General features: G+C 29.4%; 2 protein-coding genes across 2 annotated transcripts; one reads left to right on the top strand and one right to left on the bottom strand.

Moving 5' to 3' along the window:
• Positions 391–1,436, bottom strand: LOC105164198 (uncharacterized protein At4g22758-like). The gene is made up of 2 exons (XM_011082804.2): positions 972–1,436; positions 391–634 (listed from the first exon to the last, which is right to left on the bottom strand). Exons 1-2 carry the CDS (start codon positions 1,279–1,281, stop codon positions 477–479), a joined length of 468 nt encoding a protein of 155 aa, XP_011081106.1. The 5' UTR covers positions 1,282–1,436; the 3' UTR covers positions 391–476.
• Positions 13,735–18,034, top strand: LOC105164199 (methylsterol monooxygenase 1-1). The gene is made up of 5 exons (XM_011082805.2): positions 13,735–14,401; positions 14,679–15,001; positions 16,940–17,087; positions 17,320–17,352; positions 17,567–18,034. The coding sequence occupies exons 1-5, from the start codon at positions 14,072–14,074 to the stop codon at positions 17,645–17,647; spliced, it is 915 nt and encodes a 304-aa protein (XP_011081107.1). The 5' UTR covers positions 13,735–14,071; the 3' UTR covers positions 17,648–18,034.

The following is an 18,328-nucleotide window of genomic DNA, read 5'->3' on the forward strand; positions in this document are numbered from 1 at the left end:
TGAGAGTAAAGAAGAAATCAAATTCTTGGATCAATGTATTTATATATCCCCAAAGATTACATTAATCCAAACTCTATATACAAATCTCATGATGAAATGTTACTTGATTCCCATTCTATATATAATTTTTTTTCTTTACAATCGACTATTATTACAATGATTAATATCAAATATCGATATTTAAAAAATACCAGGAACAATTATAACAATCATATACTATTAATCAGTATCAGATAATTATATCTAATCAACACCTACTATTAAAGTAAAATTACTCCACATATTAGTGGAGTTTGAACCCACGATCTTAAAGTCACGAGACTTTAATTTCGCCAACTAAATTAAATTTCATTGTTCCACATATATATATATATATATATATAAATATATGATTTGTTTATTATATATTTGTATATGAGGATTATTAATAATATTTATATATGGGGGGTGGGTGGGGGATGGGAATCCAGTACAAACTACAGTAAGAAATTGGTGAATTTTGTACTAATAAAAGGAGACTTGGCTACTATTCTTGGTTCACTAGAGTAAGATGAATTCACTGCACACCCAGGTTTTGGACATAAAAAGAAATTGCGGGATCCCAACTCCATCAACTTCTCCTCTGCCTTCAAACCTGCAGTCCAATTATGCCAATATTTCTTACTATCTTCACCCAAAAATTTGGAATAAAAAATAAAAAAATTGTTTAGGAGAATCTTAACTTTTTTTATACCTCTATTTATCTATAAATTTATTTTAATTTCTATTTTGGATAGTTGTGTATATTTCGTTAACTTTATCTTTTGTATATATTCAATAAACGCAAAATTGTGAGACATCGTCATAATTTTTTATTCTTTTTACTTTTTAAATAGAGCGTTTGTTCCATTTAATATATATATACACACATCGTGTATCTTGTAAGTGTTAAGTATAATAAAATTTGAAATAAAAAATTAAATAATACTCACTTTCGAGGCTGAACTGGGAGTAGTGAAGCTCGTAGCACTCGGGATCACTACTCCCCAACAAAGGGCGTCGCTTCTCTTTCACGTAAATGCCTATCGCCGCCTTCGTCAACTCCCCTACAGTGTTTCCCGCCGACATCACCACCTGTACTGCCCCGAAACTGTTTTGAATATTCACATTGAGCAACACTTTTGTCAGTTGCTGCCGACTCTCTCCGCCTCCTCCACTACCGTTCTTCCGCCCTGACTCCGAACAAGCTCCTCTCTTGACACCATGGCCTTGGCGTTTACGTGGAGATGATAAAGAGTCCATCTTAGTAACGAAAGAAAGATAAGAAAAAAAAAAGACAATTTGAAAAAGAAATCTTCGTACATATATATAGATGATAAAATATCATGAGCAAGCTATAAAGTACTAGGATGATTTATATAGGCATAATCGTCTATTGTCCCGTGTATAAGGGATGGTAAAATAAGAACTCCAAATATATAGAGGTGGCAATAAATAATCCTTACAAGACTTTGGTTACCGAAATTTTAAAAGTACACGGAAATTGATGAGAACTATGATTTTTTATGGATTTTCGCTGACTTGATATTTTTTTTTTTTTTTGCAACATAATTACATACGTGGAAAATATCTCTTCACACATAAGCAATGGCGAGGAAAAAAAAAGGGGAAAACACTTTTAAATTTTGAGGTTAATTTGTTGGCCGGATGATCTTTTAACCTCTCCTCTCACACATAAAAGCTTACATGCGAATAAAAAATGAAATTGCATAAAAATATAATTTGAATTGTTGTTATGTACTATCTATCATGGCAGGGTGTCGACTCCGACTTAGGCTATAGCAGTCGCCAAGATATATCTATTGTTCGCTGGGTGACGGCAGCGTCGCTCCCCTTTGCTGGGGGTAGGGTTGCTGTTGGCCCCTTCTATGGGGGGACGGGACAATGGTGGCGATGGGGAAATAAAAAAAACTACTTAGTCAGTAAAAGTTTTAATTTTGTTCACCTCAGCAAATTCCAATTATTTTTAAAATTTTGATGATTGGAATCCTGCAATTATAAAAAATAACCAATTAAGAATTACTAAGTACATATAACTAAGCTAATTTAAATATATAGGTTAGAAATTGAAATAATATATATATGTATTATATATTATATTATATTATATATATAGGAAAAATTACAATCATCCCTTGAGATTTGAATAATTATGAATACCCCCTTATTGTTTGAAAAATTACAAATATGCACATAATATTTGATGAAATTATATAATCCTGGATGGAGGTATGAAATTGTCAATTTTGCATTTATAATATTTTTTATTTTTCAAAAAAAATAAAAAATTACTAAAAAAATCAAATGAAAGGGATGAAAAATTTTTAAAAACTATAAAAAAATTATCCACTTATTTCATAAAAAGATTAAAAAAATTAAAAATTAAATAAAAATTATAATTTTTAATCCACAAGCGTATTATGGTCAGTTCACCATAAAAAATGGATGAAACACTAACATATTGGGTTAATTGTTAGACGGTCATTAAAATTATAGAAGTATTTGTAATTTTTCAAATAATGAGAGAATATTATTAATTATGCCAAATCTCAGAGGATGTCTTTATAATTTACTTATATATATATGGATATGGTTGGAGGATATTAATGATTAATTTGTGGGAAGATAATGCATGCCGCATGAAAAATAATTGCATGGTGCTGGAATATTGTGTCGAAAAGAGTTTGGGATAGGGAAGGTTCGGCGAAATTTATCAACTTTTGTCTTTGTCTAGTATGGGGAATATGACATCACAACTCTACATTTCTCATCAAATCATCTCAAGAACTACAAAAAGTAATTTTTTCACTAAGGCTTTTCTCTTACCTTAATCAATTATTCCATGGAAATTGCATATTAGATAGGAATTAACCCATATTCTTTAACCGCTCACATGATACGGTTGTTAAGTGTTCAGTTTTTCACTTGATTAGCAAGAATTCAAACTTTATTGGTGAATATATAGAGCTCGTTATTTTATGTGACCGTGTCATGGGAACGTCAATCTGTTCATAATTATGTTTGATATAGTGAAAGTTGAGTTTGAATTGTTTGTATGTTGGTTGATTATAGTGATAAGATTGTACAATATCTCAACAAGTTTGGCGGAAAGAACGTCTAACGGTGGTTAGGTTGGATGGACACAATGGGTTTATTCCATAGTCCTCATCTCGCTATTTTACGTAGGTGTATTATAAGATTACGTTGATCGACTCATTAACCCTTTAGCTCACTAGCAGTTGGTCGCATTCAAATACATGTGTAATTAAAATAAAAAAATATAATATTTATATATTTAATTATATAGTTTTCTTAAATTGTACGAAATAATTAATTTTAACGATTTCAGTATTAATAAAAAATGTCCCTAAATTACGATTAGAAAAACTTAGTGATATCTAAATCAAAAAATAAGATATAATTATGGAATTTTTAGCCATTTCTTTTAATAAGTATATGTCCACAAGAAAATTTCTTATCAAAATTAGATTTGGTCGAAATAAATCAATCACAGATTAAATTTATCAAATTTATATTATCATGATATAGATAAAGTTCTCAAGTAAATGTAATTGATGATAATTTAATTTTGATAATGTCACGTGACATCTTGATACTATATTATTCATTCTTGTTGTGGATGGGTTTAGGTCTCAAGCAGAGGAGGTTTTAACTGAAAGAAAAGGTTGGCCTGGGGAAGTTGGAATGTAGCCACAAATGTTAGCAATATGAGCTATTCATAGCTAATTTTTTGTGGGCAGACATCTATACTATGAATTATAAAATCTCGAACAAATTCAAACATCATATCCGTACTTTAAGTCTCACATTCACAAATAATAGCTAAAGATACATCAAATAGGTCTGAATTATATCACTTCAATATTTGAGTCAGTATGACTCGATTCGAAATAAAATTTAGAGCAATAAACGCGATTAAATCACTTACCTAGCATACGAGAAGGATACTTATAGCCCACAGGTTGAGTCACTTGGCCCAGTCAAATAAAAGTGACGTGATTCAAATGTTGTCATCGATCATTTGAAAATTAGATGATTAGATTTGATGATAGCATCATTCGATTAAGTTGGATTGGATCGGGTCCTTAAATAAAATTCACGAATCCATTCGTTTTTAAATTTTAAAAGGGTATTTATGTAATTTTTAATTATAGAAGACCATATCAAGTAGATAAAGTTGGGATGAACAAATTGGTATTTTAACATGGCGTGCCTAATAATGCACCAATTGATTCGCCTTAATAAGTTGGAATTAATTAGACAAATTTTCACCAAACTTTAATGCCAAAATGCCTAATTAGCTTACATGAAACATTTTTCTAAGAGAAATTATCTCAATATCATTGGTGTAAGCACTTTTCCCCCTAAAAGATAATTATATTTTTTAATATTAATATTATATATAAATTCAAATTTGATAGTAGTTATCATTCTTTGTATGAACTTTGCAATTTGGAATTGCTGATATATTCGATCAACTATTGATTTATATTTAAATGTAGTACATGGGGAAATCATACATTTTTTTTTTCCCTCATAATTTAGGGTCTTTCTATTTTTAGTTCTATTGGTTACAAACTTCTCACTATTAATTCCGTAACTTCTAAAAAATATCATTTTTAGCTAATGACACATTTCTGTTAGATAATTTAACGGAAAAATGCCACGTGCACAGTTTTTGTTCCATTAGATATGAAATTCTCATTTTTCATCCCATAACTTTAAAACGCAGCACTTTTGGTCCCATGCACTCAGTGCTCACATGGTCTTTTCTATTAAATATCAAATGATAATACGTCATAAGACCAAAAATGCTATTTTTTTTTTAAAGCTACGAATGTAAAAATGAAAATATGTAACTGATGGAATCAAAAGTAGAAAATCGTAAATTATGAGATGAAAAATATTGTTTTCCCCATTAAATAACTTAAATATGTAGCGTACATGAAGAAAGAAAAAAAGAGTAACAAAGTTATATCTATTAAAGAAAGGGTAAGGAATTATATTGATTAATTATATTTAAAATATTCTAGATTTCTATTCTTATTTTTTTTTAAAAAAAAAGATAATAAAAGATGAGGAATTTTAAGTTAGACAAACAACATTTTCTTTTCTCTAACAAAATTTAGGCACGATAGCGAAGTCATGCTCATATTTCACGCATCTAAAGAAATACGTACGTAGAAGAAATATCAGCTGAACAATTTTATCGAGAGTTTCCGCCAAATGTGTCATTTCTTGTTAAATCGATTATATATATAGAGAGAAATTATAATTATAATTATATCTATATCTCAATATCATACATCACAAAGAATAATACGTAAATCCTCTGCCAGAAAAAAATATTACTTTTAGTAATAGCTAATTACAATAATTAAAAATGAAAAAGTATGACAAATGCTAAATAATTATAACTATGCAACAATTGATTTATGCAAGAACTGAGAAAAGACAATCTTTGAAATTTTCTTTTATCCCAAATGCTAAATATAGATTGTGCCTAAATGTATATGTTTTCAATTTACGCAATTTTAGGACAAAATTGGCTGAAAGGCCAGCGGCATCGCTTTGTGGCCAATTTTGAAAATTTCGGTCAATTTATTTTGAAATTGCAAAAAATTAAAACGTACAGGATTAAATTTCCAGCCTAGTAAGTTATAGAATTAAAATGTTAAAAAGTCATTATTAGGGAACAAAAAATGCATTTAAGTCTTATACATATATATGTAGGATAAATTATAATAATATTTTTTTTGAGATTTGCCATCATTACAAACACATTATCGCTGTTTGAAAAATTATTTGCATTTGATTTAGAAATTTTGTATCAGCAAGAATTTTAAATTCTTTAAATCTCATTTCGAAATATATTTTATGGATTAGTAATAGATTTTAAATTACTCTAATATAATGTTATTTAAAATCTTTTTTTTTTTTTCAAATTCGAATCATTTCATCCAAGCATTAAAAAAAATGACTTTGAAGGCTGCACCTTTCAAGAAAAGCTTGGGAATATGGATCAAAAAAATCAATCAATGTCTTTGAAAATGTAGGACAAAAGTAAAGAAAAGTAAAAGAATTTTTACATTTGAAATCATTAGCACCCCATCATATCACATACACATTAATCTTCATACATATATATATAATATCAAAACTTTTTAATTGGTCTCCAAAATGATTAGAGAGATCTTCAACCAAATCCTCCTCGAGATGCAAATACTACATGCCATCTGCATATGTTTTTAGAAAAATAAAAAAAGATAAAAAAAAAATACAGCGAAATATATTATTTATATATGACACTAAAATATATAAATGATTATTTCAAAATATAATTATTAGAGAAATAAATTTGACTTGGATTTTTAATTTTCATGGGATTTAAGTTAAAGTACATTTTTTTTGCGGACACAATGACATTGATTACGTGCGTATATACGTATATATATAAGAATAAATTATATAGATGTTCTTTAAAATTGAGTTTAATTATACAAATGTTCCCTATTATTTACATGAGGTATTAGTATAATAAAATTTAATTTCTAGAAGTGTCGATTTATTTTGAGCATAATATTATAACGTGTCGAATTGCCATAATGCAGAAGATTATATCTTTATTATTCCTTCTTAGGCCCTCTTTTTGGTGACTTTAATGACTCAATTAAATTGGTTAATCAACTAATTAGGAATAATAATTTTATTACATAATTACATATATATGCTTTCATTATGACACCTTAATTAGAGGATAATCAAACCATTGACCTAAGTATGATCCTTGTATAATTAATTAGTGTATAAATAATGGAGAGGCGTTGTCAACTGCCTACCATAAATAGCCTAATCCACTCTTTACTTTTCAATCATGTCTTCTACTAATTATCCAATCTACATAAAATTTGCAATTTAAATTAAATTATAAAAACAACATAAAAGAATATCAACTAATTGTAAGTCTTAATTCCGTGATACATACTATCAATGTGGCCTTGTTCGATTACATTCAAAAAATTATGGGTCCGAGTCCTATGAATGTGTGTATATGTCTACTTTAATAGTAGTTTTTTGTTTCTTTCTCTCGATTCAACGTATTTATTGATTTGAATTGTTGATGTACTAAATCAAATTTAAAGTTTTGAGGTATTGAATAATGTAATAAATTACATAAAATAATATATATATATATATAGATCATATGTACTTATTAAATAATCTAGACAAGTACTATAATCTTTACTTAGTGACATGTTATTCATTTTTTGTTGCTATTATTAGGAATAGTGGTTCATTAATATATATAGATTGTAAAATATGTGCAAAAGAATCAGAGAAGAAATTCACTACCATCAACGATAGTATTAATTAATTAGCCTTACAATCAATTTGGGCTAACTCAATTAGCAAAATTGAGACATTTGATCTTAGAAGTTATATGCGTAAGATGTTGTTTCTACGATATAGTAGGTGTTGTTTTTACTGTAATAGTAGATGTTGGTTAGATGTAGTTTATTTGATTTTATTGATTTGGGTATGATTGTTGTAATGGTCTTCGACGAAATTATTGTGATCGATTTATTTCAATTAATAATAGTTCATTTTTCTTGCTTCAAAAAAATAAATAATTATCTGAGATTTAGTATATATACGAATACCCCTTCATTGTGTGAAAAATTCCTTTCTGATATTGATGAAATTATATAATCATTAATTGGATGGAGGTCTGGAATTGTCAATTTGGCCCTTGCTGTATTTTTTTTTTTTTAAAAAAAAATAAAATTTGTAAAGAGAATGTACGAGGTGGATGGAAAATTTTAAATTATTTTAAAAAAAATTATCCACGTTATCCGTAAAAAAGAGTTCAAAAAATTTTAAATAAGTAAAATTATAATCCATAGTTCACAAGGGCATTTTGATCAGTTTACTAAAAAAGATGGATGAAAACCTAACGGAGACTAATAGATTGGACTAATTGTTAGACGATTGTTAAAATCGATGGATTATTGATGATTTTTCAAACAATGATGGAATATTTATAATTATACCAAACTTTAAGATACTTTATTATAATTTACACTATTAATTACAATGTACTACGGGACGTTTTCAAAGTTGTCAATGAAAGTTACATAAGTGACAATAATTTTAATTTTGTATAATTTAATTTTCACTATAAATATAGATAATTATTGATATGTTTATACCAACTATTCAATGATAATACAACTATAGTGACAACTCTATTTATTATTATTAGGCTGTGATCACTATACATATATCGCAAATTACTTTTGTAACAACTTTATGCATAATATTATTTTATTGACTAATTTTTGCTACTATTAACTTTGACAAAATAATTGTAACTATTAAAATTATAAAACTTATTGTTTTAACAAAATAAAACATATAATTGATGATATTTTAGTATCATGACGGAATTCTTTCGCTCTAATATTATAATTTTTTAGTGAAAATAAATATAAATTTAAAAATTTGCATGATTCGAGAATATTTCTACATACATCTGCCGTTACACAAGAGTTAATTTCACTAGGACGAATTTTTATAAATTACAATAAAAGATCATATATCAACAATATATATCAAAACACTTATAAAATTTTAAATTTACATACACTTTCGATAAAAAAAAAAAAGTAAATACTAGTCCCCAAGGCCCTCTTGCGAGCAACGGGTCCTAACCCAGCAATCAGTTCCGATTTCTCAATATAAAATTTATATATTTAAATATAATATTGGATCAAACTACACACTTCGTTAATTATTTTCTGTGCAACAAAAATAGGGACAAGCTAGCATATCTTACCCTATTCAAAAGGGGGTAAATCGTGTTTCACAAGTGCGGTCAATGAAATGAAAGCTGCATTCGTAAATTGGTATCTCGCCTTTTTCTTTTTATCCTCTTTGGGATGATCATCATGCATGGCATGTGCCATCATGAATTTGGGATTACTTTTTTATCACTTTGATGGAACTACCAACACGACTTAGTTGCTACCGCTTCACGAAATATAATTTTTTATTATAATTAATTATTATGATTAAAAATAAAAACTCGTTATGAATACAAATTAATAACAATTGTTCAAGAATTACTAGTCGTTGTTTATGTATGAAGGCTCAAACATTCGACATAAGTAAAACGTGAGATTGCCTCGATCGCAACGTAGCTGATTTGAAATTCGACTATAAACAACTCTTCGTAAAGAAATATATCAAATGGGCGCACTTGAATTTTTTTCAAAAAAATTATATGATTCTTATTAGTTTTTAATTGATGTGGAATGTGGTATCACATCCCATCTCATCTAGTAACAGTTCTTGGTATAGATATATATTTTTGTTTATGAAAATATATCTCAAACTCAATTCACAAGTCTTAAAAATAAAAATAAAACATATTACATTAATTATAATAATTACATGTCATTTCTTACATAATATGTTTTATGTATTACATCAACTATTATTATTATATTTTTTTTTCTTACGTTCAGTCACGTGATTTTTTTAAAAAAAAATTATTTCATGTAAGCTTGTTTCATCTCATTTTTTTCTGGAAATGGAGGGAATATTATTAAGGGATAATTACAATCTCTTCCCTTGAGGTTTCGTCTAATTATATGTAAACTCCTTGTGGTTTAAAAAATTATATCTAACACTCTTAAGGTTTGCTTTCGTCTAATAAATAAGTTCCCCATTAGTCAAAATTATCCAAATTTGCTGATATTAACAAAAAAAGTTAAAAAAAGATCTATATTTACCCCCCGTGTTGACTTATTACTAATCAATTGGAAGTCAAATAAATCTTTTTATGATCAAATTACACTCACACACGCCTTCACGAATTAATGCATGTGAGGGAGGTATATCTTCACTGTTATAAGGGTAGTTTAATCGGAAAAAAATTTGTTTGACATGCAATAAGTCCGTAATAAATCAATCGAGGGTAAATAATATCAATTTTCATATATATATATTTTTTTTGTAAAATCAACAAATTCAGTGTATTTTGACTAACGGAAGATCAGTTGTTTATTAGATGGAAGCAGGCCTTAGGGATAATTTTTCAAACTATAAAAACTTTATATATAATTACACCAAATCTCAAAAAATGAAAGCGTAACTATCCCTATTATTAAAGGGATCATGTCCTAAGCAAGCGTGCTTCAATAGGTTTTATTTAGTGTAAGTAATTTGTCTGAAAGTATTCCCAGCAGAGAGAGGGAGCATTTGGTGTACATTGATGAGATGGGACTCACCTCCTGAAAAGCATACGAAAAGTTAAAACCTAACTAAAATCTGAAGTGGTCGTGAAATGAAATAGTGATGGTCGATGCAGACATCAGTATGTGGAAAATGTACTTATGATGTTATTGCAATGAGACACTATGATATGAATATATGTCATGCATCAATATTCATATCTATCGACAATTCCAAAAATTCATGTCTTGTCATGTTATCCTTCGGTTCACCAGCATTTTGATGTTTTATATAAAAAATTATATATGTAATGGATTTGAAAATATCAAATATGGGATATATGCAAGTCTTCATATTACTATGATTTAATTTTTATTAATTAGCTCATATTTTCATAGCTAATAAATATAGAAAAATAAGTTACAAATATGAGCCGTGATATATACTGTAACGGGGTACGTTTGTTTGTATTTTTATCTAATCTCGTTGAGAAAAATCGAGAGTATATATGTGACTTGTTGTGGGATCAATTTGTAATGATATATTACAATTGATATAACAATTTTGATAGTAGATGTTGTTTGGTAATAAGGTATTTTTTATGAGATATATATATATCTAGAAAACTATAATCTTTGAAGAATTTGCTATAATGTACTAAACATGATGTAATAATATTTTTGAAGAAAAATAAATACATATTCTTTTTGTAAATTTATATGTACATATATGTTACTTATATTATTTATTGAACAAATTGCAATCTACCTATTTGTAATAAAAAAAAAAAAAAAAGCAAACAACTACATTGTTAAAAAAGATTTACTAATTTACCTTTCTCAAACATATGCAAAATACCCTTTTCATGCAGATTGTGTGCATCACACGCCTTTGGGTGTTAAGTTTTTTTAGCTATAAATTATTATTATATTCTTAATTATAAACCGTTTGATTTTATTATTTATATATATATATATATATATATCAAAGGTTCACATTTAATAAACAAATCAATGATCTACATATTTTTTTATTTAGATCAACGGTCTATATTTGATATACAAATAAGGGATAATTATAATATACCTCCTCATCTATTGTTTTTTTATACAAATCACCCCTGCCTTTTTAAAAATTACAGAAATCACCCCTAACAACCTTTTAAAATCTAAAAATGCCCCTATTGACTAGGTCAACCTTTAAAATAATTTTTCAAAAACAGAAATGCCCTTAGGGCATTTCTGTAATTATTAAAAGATAGAAGGCTTGTCAAAGTAACATTTATGAAGATAAGTAATATGACCTCATATATTTTTTTATTATTTATACTAATTTTTAATTTAAATTTAAATTATTTTATTAATTTTCTTTTACTAAATCTCTATATATAATTGCACTTTTTAATATTAAATTATGCAATTAGTATATAAATACAATTAGTTAATAGATTTTTTTAAATTAAAAATTTATCACACTTGTATAAATTATTTAAAATTATTAAAATTAAAAGATTACTTATCCTCTATTTTTATTTATAACTAAGTTTTATTAAAATAAAAATTAAAATAAATTTATGTATTTTATATAAATCTAATTAGAATTAATCAAATTAATTAATTAATTTATTTAAAAAATATTTTAATAAAATGGGGGTTAGGATGGGCATGGCAGTGTAGTTGGGAAAGAAGGAATAATTTTTTTAAAATAAATAATTTAATAAATTAAAATATTTTTTAATAAATAAATTATTTATTAATTTTAATATAGTTTATATAAAATACATAAACTATTTTTAATTTTAATTTTAATATAATTTAATTATAAATAAAAATAGAGAACAAGTACCTTTTCGATTTTAATAATTTTATTAAGAAATAATTTATATATTTATTAAATAATTTAATATTTTAATTATTAAAAATTGCAATTTTATATAGAGATTCAATAAAAAGAATTAATTATTACTCATCTTCAAAAAATTACTTTGACATTCCTTTTACTTTTTGATAATTACAGAAACACACCTAAGAGCATTTGTCCTTAAAAAATTATTTTAAAGGTTGACCTAGTCAACAAAGATATTTTTTTAATTTTTAAAAGGCTATCAGGAGTGATTTTTATAATTTTTCAAAAGACAGAGATAGTTTGTATAAAAAAATAATAGGTGAGGGAGTGTAAAATGCAATTATCCCAGCAAATAAATGACTTATATCCATTTGATTTAAATCAATGGCTCAAATTTATTAAGTTACGAAAATAAATGTATAAAATTTATAAAAATAGATTTTGTACACTAGATAATATATAAAATAGACATACATATATACAAAATACACAAACAGTATTAATAAATAAATAAATAAGAACAAAAAAAATGGGGGGAACCGCCGAAGGGGGAGTGGCGAAGAGGGATAGGCGGTGGCGTCTCCAGCGAAGAAGCAATTGGAGGCAGCGGCGGGGGGGGGGGGAGGGACAGATTTATATATATACTTAGAAGCGGGGAGGAGGAGGTGGAGCGGAGCAACAGAGGTGGAGCGGAGCAACAGGGGGTGGATGCGGTGGGAGAGACGGTGGTGGAGGCAGGGGGTGGTGGGGAGGAAGATCATAAATTTTCTTTTTCTGAAAAAAAATGATTTTATATCTTTATATTTTATAAATTATATATATGAAATAAACTCGACCATTGATTTGGAAAATAAATTGTTGGCCATAGATTTGAATAACATATGATCTGAATCGTAGATTTCTTAAATAAAATATGAACCATCAATTTATATTATATTAGATTTAACGATGGTGAAATAAAAATAAAAATTTTAAAAAAGAGAAAAATTCCCACACGCGCACATGAAGGGGTATTTTGATTTTTTTTTTTAAATATTGAGGAAGGTAAAATTCCTATTTTATTTTTTTTATAAGGGGGCTATTTATGTGTTTTACGTACCAAAGGTAGATAGATTAAAATTTACTGATTATTTATATACAATAAACATACAAACTATTTTTTATAATTATTTTAATTTATAGAATTATTATCTTTTTACAAATTATATATAAATATAAATAAAATATATACATAACATTTATATACAAATGAATTATATAAATACGTGGGATAATTATACTGCAACATTCTGAAATTTAGTATAATTATATGTAGATCTTCTGTAATTTGAAAAACCACATTTAATACGTTTAATGTTTAGTTCTGTCTAATAAATAAATTTCTTACAAATTAAAATTTATTAAATTTATTAATATTAATAAAAAATATTAAATAAAAATTTATATTTATCTTAATTAACTTATAATAATTTACTGTGTATGAAATAAATATTTTCTAATAAAAAAGACGAATATATTTAAAATACATAAAAATATAAAAAGTATTTAATCATGTTTGCGTATCGCGAAAATGTCAAAATTCAAGACTCACTGCCAAATCCGCTTATAGCTTCCGAATCTGGAATCCTGGTCTAAAATCTAAACCAATCCCACCTCTACCAAACAGAGGATCGACAAATTCTAGGAACTGTTCTCTCCAAATAGTATCATCTGCACTCATTTCTCCACCACCTCAAGATCAACATTCAACACACATCCTTTTCAATATTTGCCTGTCGCCACCTCTTCTTCTCCATACTATAAACCAAGAAACTATCAGACAAGTGAGACACATCATACGACATCCTCTACCCCCACATAGACATAGACATAGACACTAGCAGACGCACAGAGCAAGAACCCCACTTTCCTATTTTAGTCCACTCAGCCAATGCTGCCTTACGCCACCGTTCAAGAGGCGGAAGCGGCCCTTGGGAGATCCCTTACTGCAGCGGAGACTCTATGGTTCAATTACTCCGCCACCAAGTCGGACTACTTCCTCTACTGCCACAACATCATTTTCCTCTTCCTCATTTTCTCTCTTTTCCCCTTCTACTACCTCTTTCTTGAATATTTCTTTAAGGGTTCTGTTGGGCCTTACAAAATTCAACCAAAAGTGAAGATGTCTTTTTCTGATACTCTTCGCTGCTACAAATCGGTTATGCGCATGTTTTTCTTAGTTGTCGGCCCCCTTCAACTTGTATCCTACCCCTCCGTTAAGGTAACTTCCGTGTTTTTCTAGCAATCAATTGCATTCTTTCGGTGCATTTTGCTATGATGTTTTTTCTTGTTGAATCCTGGATTAATGCATGTTTTCGGTAATAGAAAGATGGGTTCTCTGTAATCTGTTGTTCAATGCTGTTTTGTTTGGTTATCTTTCGTGGGTTTTGATTAAAGGTGCAATCTTTACATCTGCCAAGAGTTTGTGTTGCATAAGAAACATTTAGTTTTGTTCACTTATGTTGGATCTTTTTGTTGTGTTTTTCTGTTTAATGAAGATGATTGGAGTAAGAACAAGCTTGCCATTGCCTTCACTGTGGGAAATAGTACTGCAATTGGGGGTGTATTTCATAGTGGAGGACTACACAAACTATTGGATCCATAGATTTCTGCATTGCAAGTGGGGTTACGAGAAAATTCACAAGGTTCATCATGAGTACACTGCCCCAATTGGGTTTGCGGCGCCATATGCTCACTGGGCCGAGATTTTGATCCTCGGGATCCCATCTTTTCTCGGGCCCGCGATGGTCCCTGGCCATATGATTACATTCTGGATGTGGATTGCTTTGAGGCAGATTGAGGCTATTGAGACTCACAGTGGGTAATGGATTTCGCATGCTTAATGCTCATGCTTTTATTTGATGCAATTTAGTGAGAAGTCTCCAGCTTTGATTGATTTAAGTGCCATTCTACCTGCTTTGCTTTTGTTAATTTGACTAAATGATGGCTCAACAGTGGTATTCATTCACTTCCTTTTCACTGTTTGCTTTCAAGATTTTGATTGATCTGCTGGAAAGTAATTGCCTTTGTGGGATGAGGTTAATAGTGGATTAACTTTTGTGCACGAGGAGAAGGATTAGGAGTGTTTTTCTTCTCTTTCTCTCTCTTTGGTGCTATCTCTCCTTCTTTCTTTTTCCCAGTCTTTGCTATTCTTACCATTTCGTTAATTCTTTTTCGCCTGCACTGTTATTTAGTAAATTTAGATGTAATTTGGAGGAAGTGATACAGAGCTAAATTGTTGAAATTTCAGAAAAACCAGGGATTCCGTAGAAACCACTAATAGACTAAAAAGCTGTAAGTTTGAATTTATTACACGATGGTTTCAGTTTGGTCAAATCATAGTTGAGTTTTTGTTTAATGAGATAATGTGTTTACTGATAAAAGATTAATAGAGGCGTTTCTTCTAAAACTTGTAAGAAGGAGTACCTAAAATATGTCTACCTCACAGATTGCATTGTAACTAGCTTATATTTGCATTTTAACTTTTTATTCCAATTTCCTTGCAAATACGAGCCTGAAAACATGTTATCTGTCTATCAGCTTCTACCTTTGCTCGACTGCAATTTGTTGGAAGTTTTTAAGTGTCCTGCTAGAGGCAGCTGTAATCTTAACAAATGCCTTTTCAGTTTCATTTATGCTCTATTATGGATCAAGCCAAATGCATGTATTGCTCTGACATAAACATCAGAAACTGCTTCAGGATGCTGGGAAGCAGCTCTTAGGACTTATAGATAAAAGTGTCCCTGTAGTCTGAAGAATCAGAATGGATAATTGGCCATTCTCCAATTAATGTTGACTGCGAATGATTTATTGCTTTCTTGATGATTCTGAAGCTTTCTTTATCATGTTTATTGGTCTTATATACTCTACTTTGTAGTTACAGTATAGACTCAGTATCATACATGCTACAGGAAACTAAAGGCAACATCAACTGTGATTGTCCGTAGTTGTATGCTTACACCGAAACTTGGATTTTTCTGATTTTATTTGAAATCTTTATGTGTTCAAGCTGAGACTTAGTTATGCTGCTGTTTCTGTACATCAGCACTAAACAGTTAGCTGTTAGAGATAGTTTCCTTATCTTGATCTAGACGACAATGGCACTGATTAATGATTTCTACAATTTCTGTTTGACTAGAATGAAGTATTGAGTTGAGGAGAAATACGGGTAATTCTCTGCTTGCAAGTATTCTCATTTGTCTGTCAGGCTAACAATTCTAATTGTCTCATTTACTTTTCTCGTTGTTTGTAATATTGAACAGGGGCCTATAAAGTCATGAACTTCAACTTGATTCTTTTAATTACTGAATTTTCCTCTGTTTTCTACTTTTCTTGGAGCTTCTCTGAGGATGAATCTTCTTGTATGTTTAGGTATAAACTGACTTATCGACATACTCACATTAACATAAAAGACATTTCTCGTGAAATAAAATCTGGGAAAATGTGAGTTACATCTAAGTGTGTGCTTGGTTAAGAATGAGGACGTTTACTTGACCTGCAGTAATAGTTTATCTGGCCAACTTCGTAATTTTTTTCGACCTCGTATGTGGTATGTTGAAGGTGATTAACTAATACTTAATGACGACTATATGTAGACTAATGAAGCAAATTCCAGGATGCGTTTGATGATGTCAGATTTAACATAACCGGTTTTTAGAAGCGTTCTCTATGATCCCTCTTTTACAATTGTTTTGTTAAAGATAAGGATTTTCTTCTGCTGCTTTTTCCATGAAGGCATCACAAGTTTTCATTCCTGCAGATATGACCTCCCTTGGACTCCAACAAAGTATATTCCTTTTTACGGTGGTCCAGATTACCATGATTACCATCACTATGTTGGTGGACAAAGTCAGAGTAATTTTGCATCCGTATTCACCTATTGCGATTACATTTATGGCACTGACAAGGTGATTAATATTATAATGCATCATATGTTCCTTCAGAAGGTTATATTTTGGAAAATTCGATGCCGCTCCATGTGGGTATAGTCGTTGGATCAACACATGATGATGTGATCATATGTGTTGATCCAAGGGCTGATACCCTACTTGGGTACAAACTCACATGGGCGACAATGCTAGGCCCGTATACTTTGGCTTTAAATTTCTTACACTGCTCTCTTTTTGGTTTATCTGGCAGGGATACCGCTACCAAAAGAAAGTCCTCGAGCAGGTATCTCCTTTGATATAAACTGCGTTCTTTCATCATTTAATATGTATAAACTGGTCCAATATTTTTCGAATAAGTTGACAACAAAAGACTTGCTGATACGTTATAAAGTATTTTAACCTATGCAGTTCTTTGTTGATCCCGACATTGTTAACATGCTCGTTTATGAACTTACCATCTTCTTTGTCTAACAAAACTTGTTCTTCCTCTCGTCCAGTTGCGGGACGGGCTAAAAACCAACGGAGAGCAGATCAGGGTTCCGCATGACGTATCTACACAAGGTCATAAAGTTGACTGATTTTGTGATGAAACAAGCCATCTCTAGATAAACGGCCTCCTGTCTGAAGCTTCTTATTAGCGAAAACTAGCTGAAGTGCTAGGCTTCGAGCCACCTCGTGTGTGTGTGTGTGTGTGTGTGTGTCTTAACAATCAGTAGCGTTGGAGAAGTTTTCATGGTAGTGGTGGGGTGTGAGTGGGAAGTAAGCTTCCTTTTCTGATGCTCTTATGTAGTCTTGCGTAAGACTTAATGCTACAGTTTGAGGCTTGTAGTTGCATTAACCTAAATCACTGTGATTGTTAGTTTTGGAATGAACTCTTTTGTCTGATTCTACATTTTGCAATTATTAATATGGGCTGTAATGCATATGCTAATTGTAGCTGATATAGATTTCAGAATTTTGATTCAGTGGGAAATTATGTTTGGATCTGTTTTTGGGCTGTTTCTCAGACAGTGGGAAATGTAGTTATGTTTGGATCTATTTTGAGACGGCCCAAAAATAGACCCAATCTTTGATTGAATATATTTTTTATTTAATCGTATTTTTAATTCGGTAATTATGGTAATTTGACATTTTGGTTGTATAACTTACCAGGATAGTAATTTAGTCTTGTATTTTTTCAATTTTTCTGGTTTCAGGAGAAAATTGGTCGGAATATTTTTCATTTTCTAGTCAATTTTAAAAATTTCGACCAATTTTGT

This window comes from Sesamum indicum, linkage group LG6, assembly GCF_000512975.1.
Source record: "Sesamum indicum cultivar Zhongzhi No. 13 linkage group LG6, S_indicum_v1.0, whole genome shotgun sequence".
Lineage (NCBI taxonomy): Eukaryota > Viridiplantae > Streptophyta > Magnoliopsida > Lamiales > Pedaliaceae > Sesamum > Sesamum indicum.

Excerpts from the sequence above, each read along its gene's own strand:
- LOC105164198 (XM_011082804.2), bottom strand. The coding sequence starts at position 1,281 with ATGGACTCTTTATCATCTCCACGTAAACGCCAAGGCCATGGTGTCAAG. Across the intron at positions 635-971 it reads CTCCCAGTTCAGCCTCGAAA|GTTTGAAGGCAGAGGAGAAG; the intron begins GTGAGTATTATT and ends ATTGGACTGCAG.
- LOC105164199 (XM_011082805.2), top strand. The coding sequence starts at position 14,072 with ATGCTGCCTTACGCCACCGTTCAAGAGGCGGAAGCGGCCCTTGGGAGA. Across the intron at positions 14,402-14,678 it reads TATCCTACCCCTCCGTTAAG|ATGATTGGAGTAAGAACAAG; the intron begins GTAACTTCCGTG and ends TGTTTAATGAAG. Across the intron at positions 17,088-17,319 it reads ACATTTATGGCACTGACAAG|GGATACCGCTACCAAAAGAA; the intron begins GTGATTAATATT and ends TTTATCTGGCAG.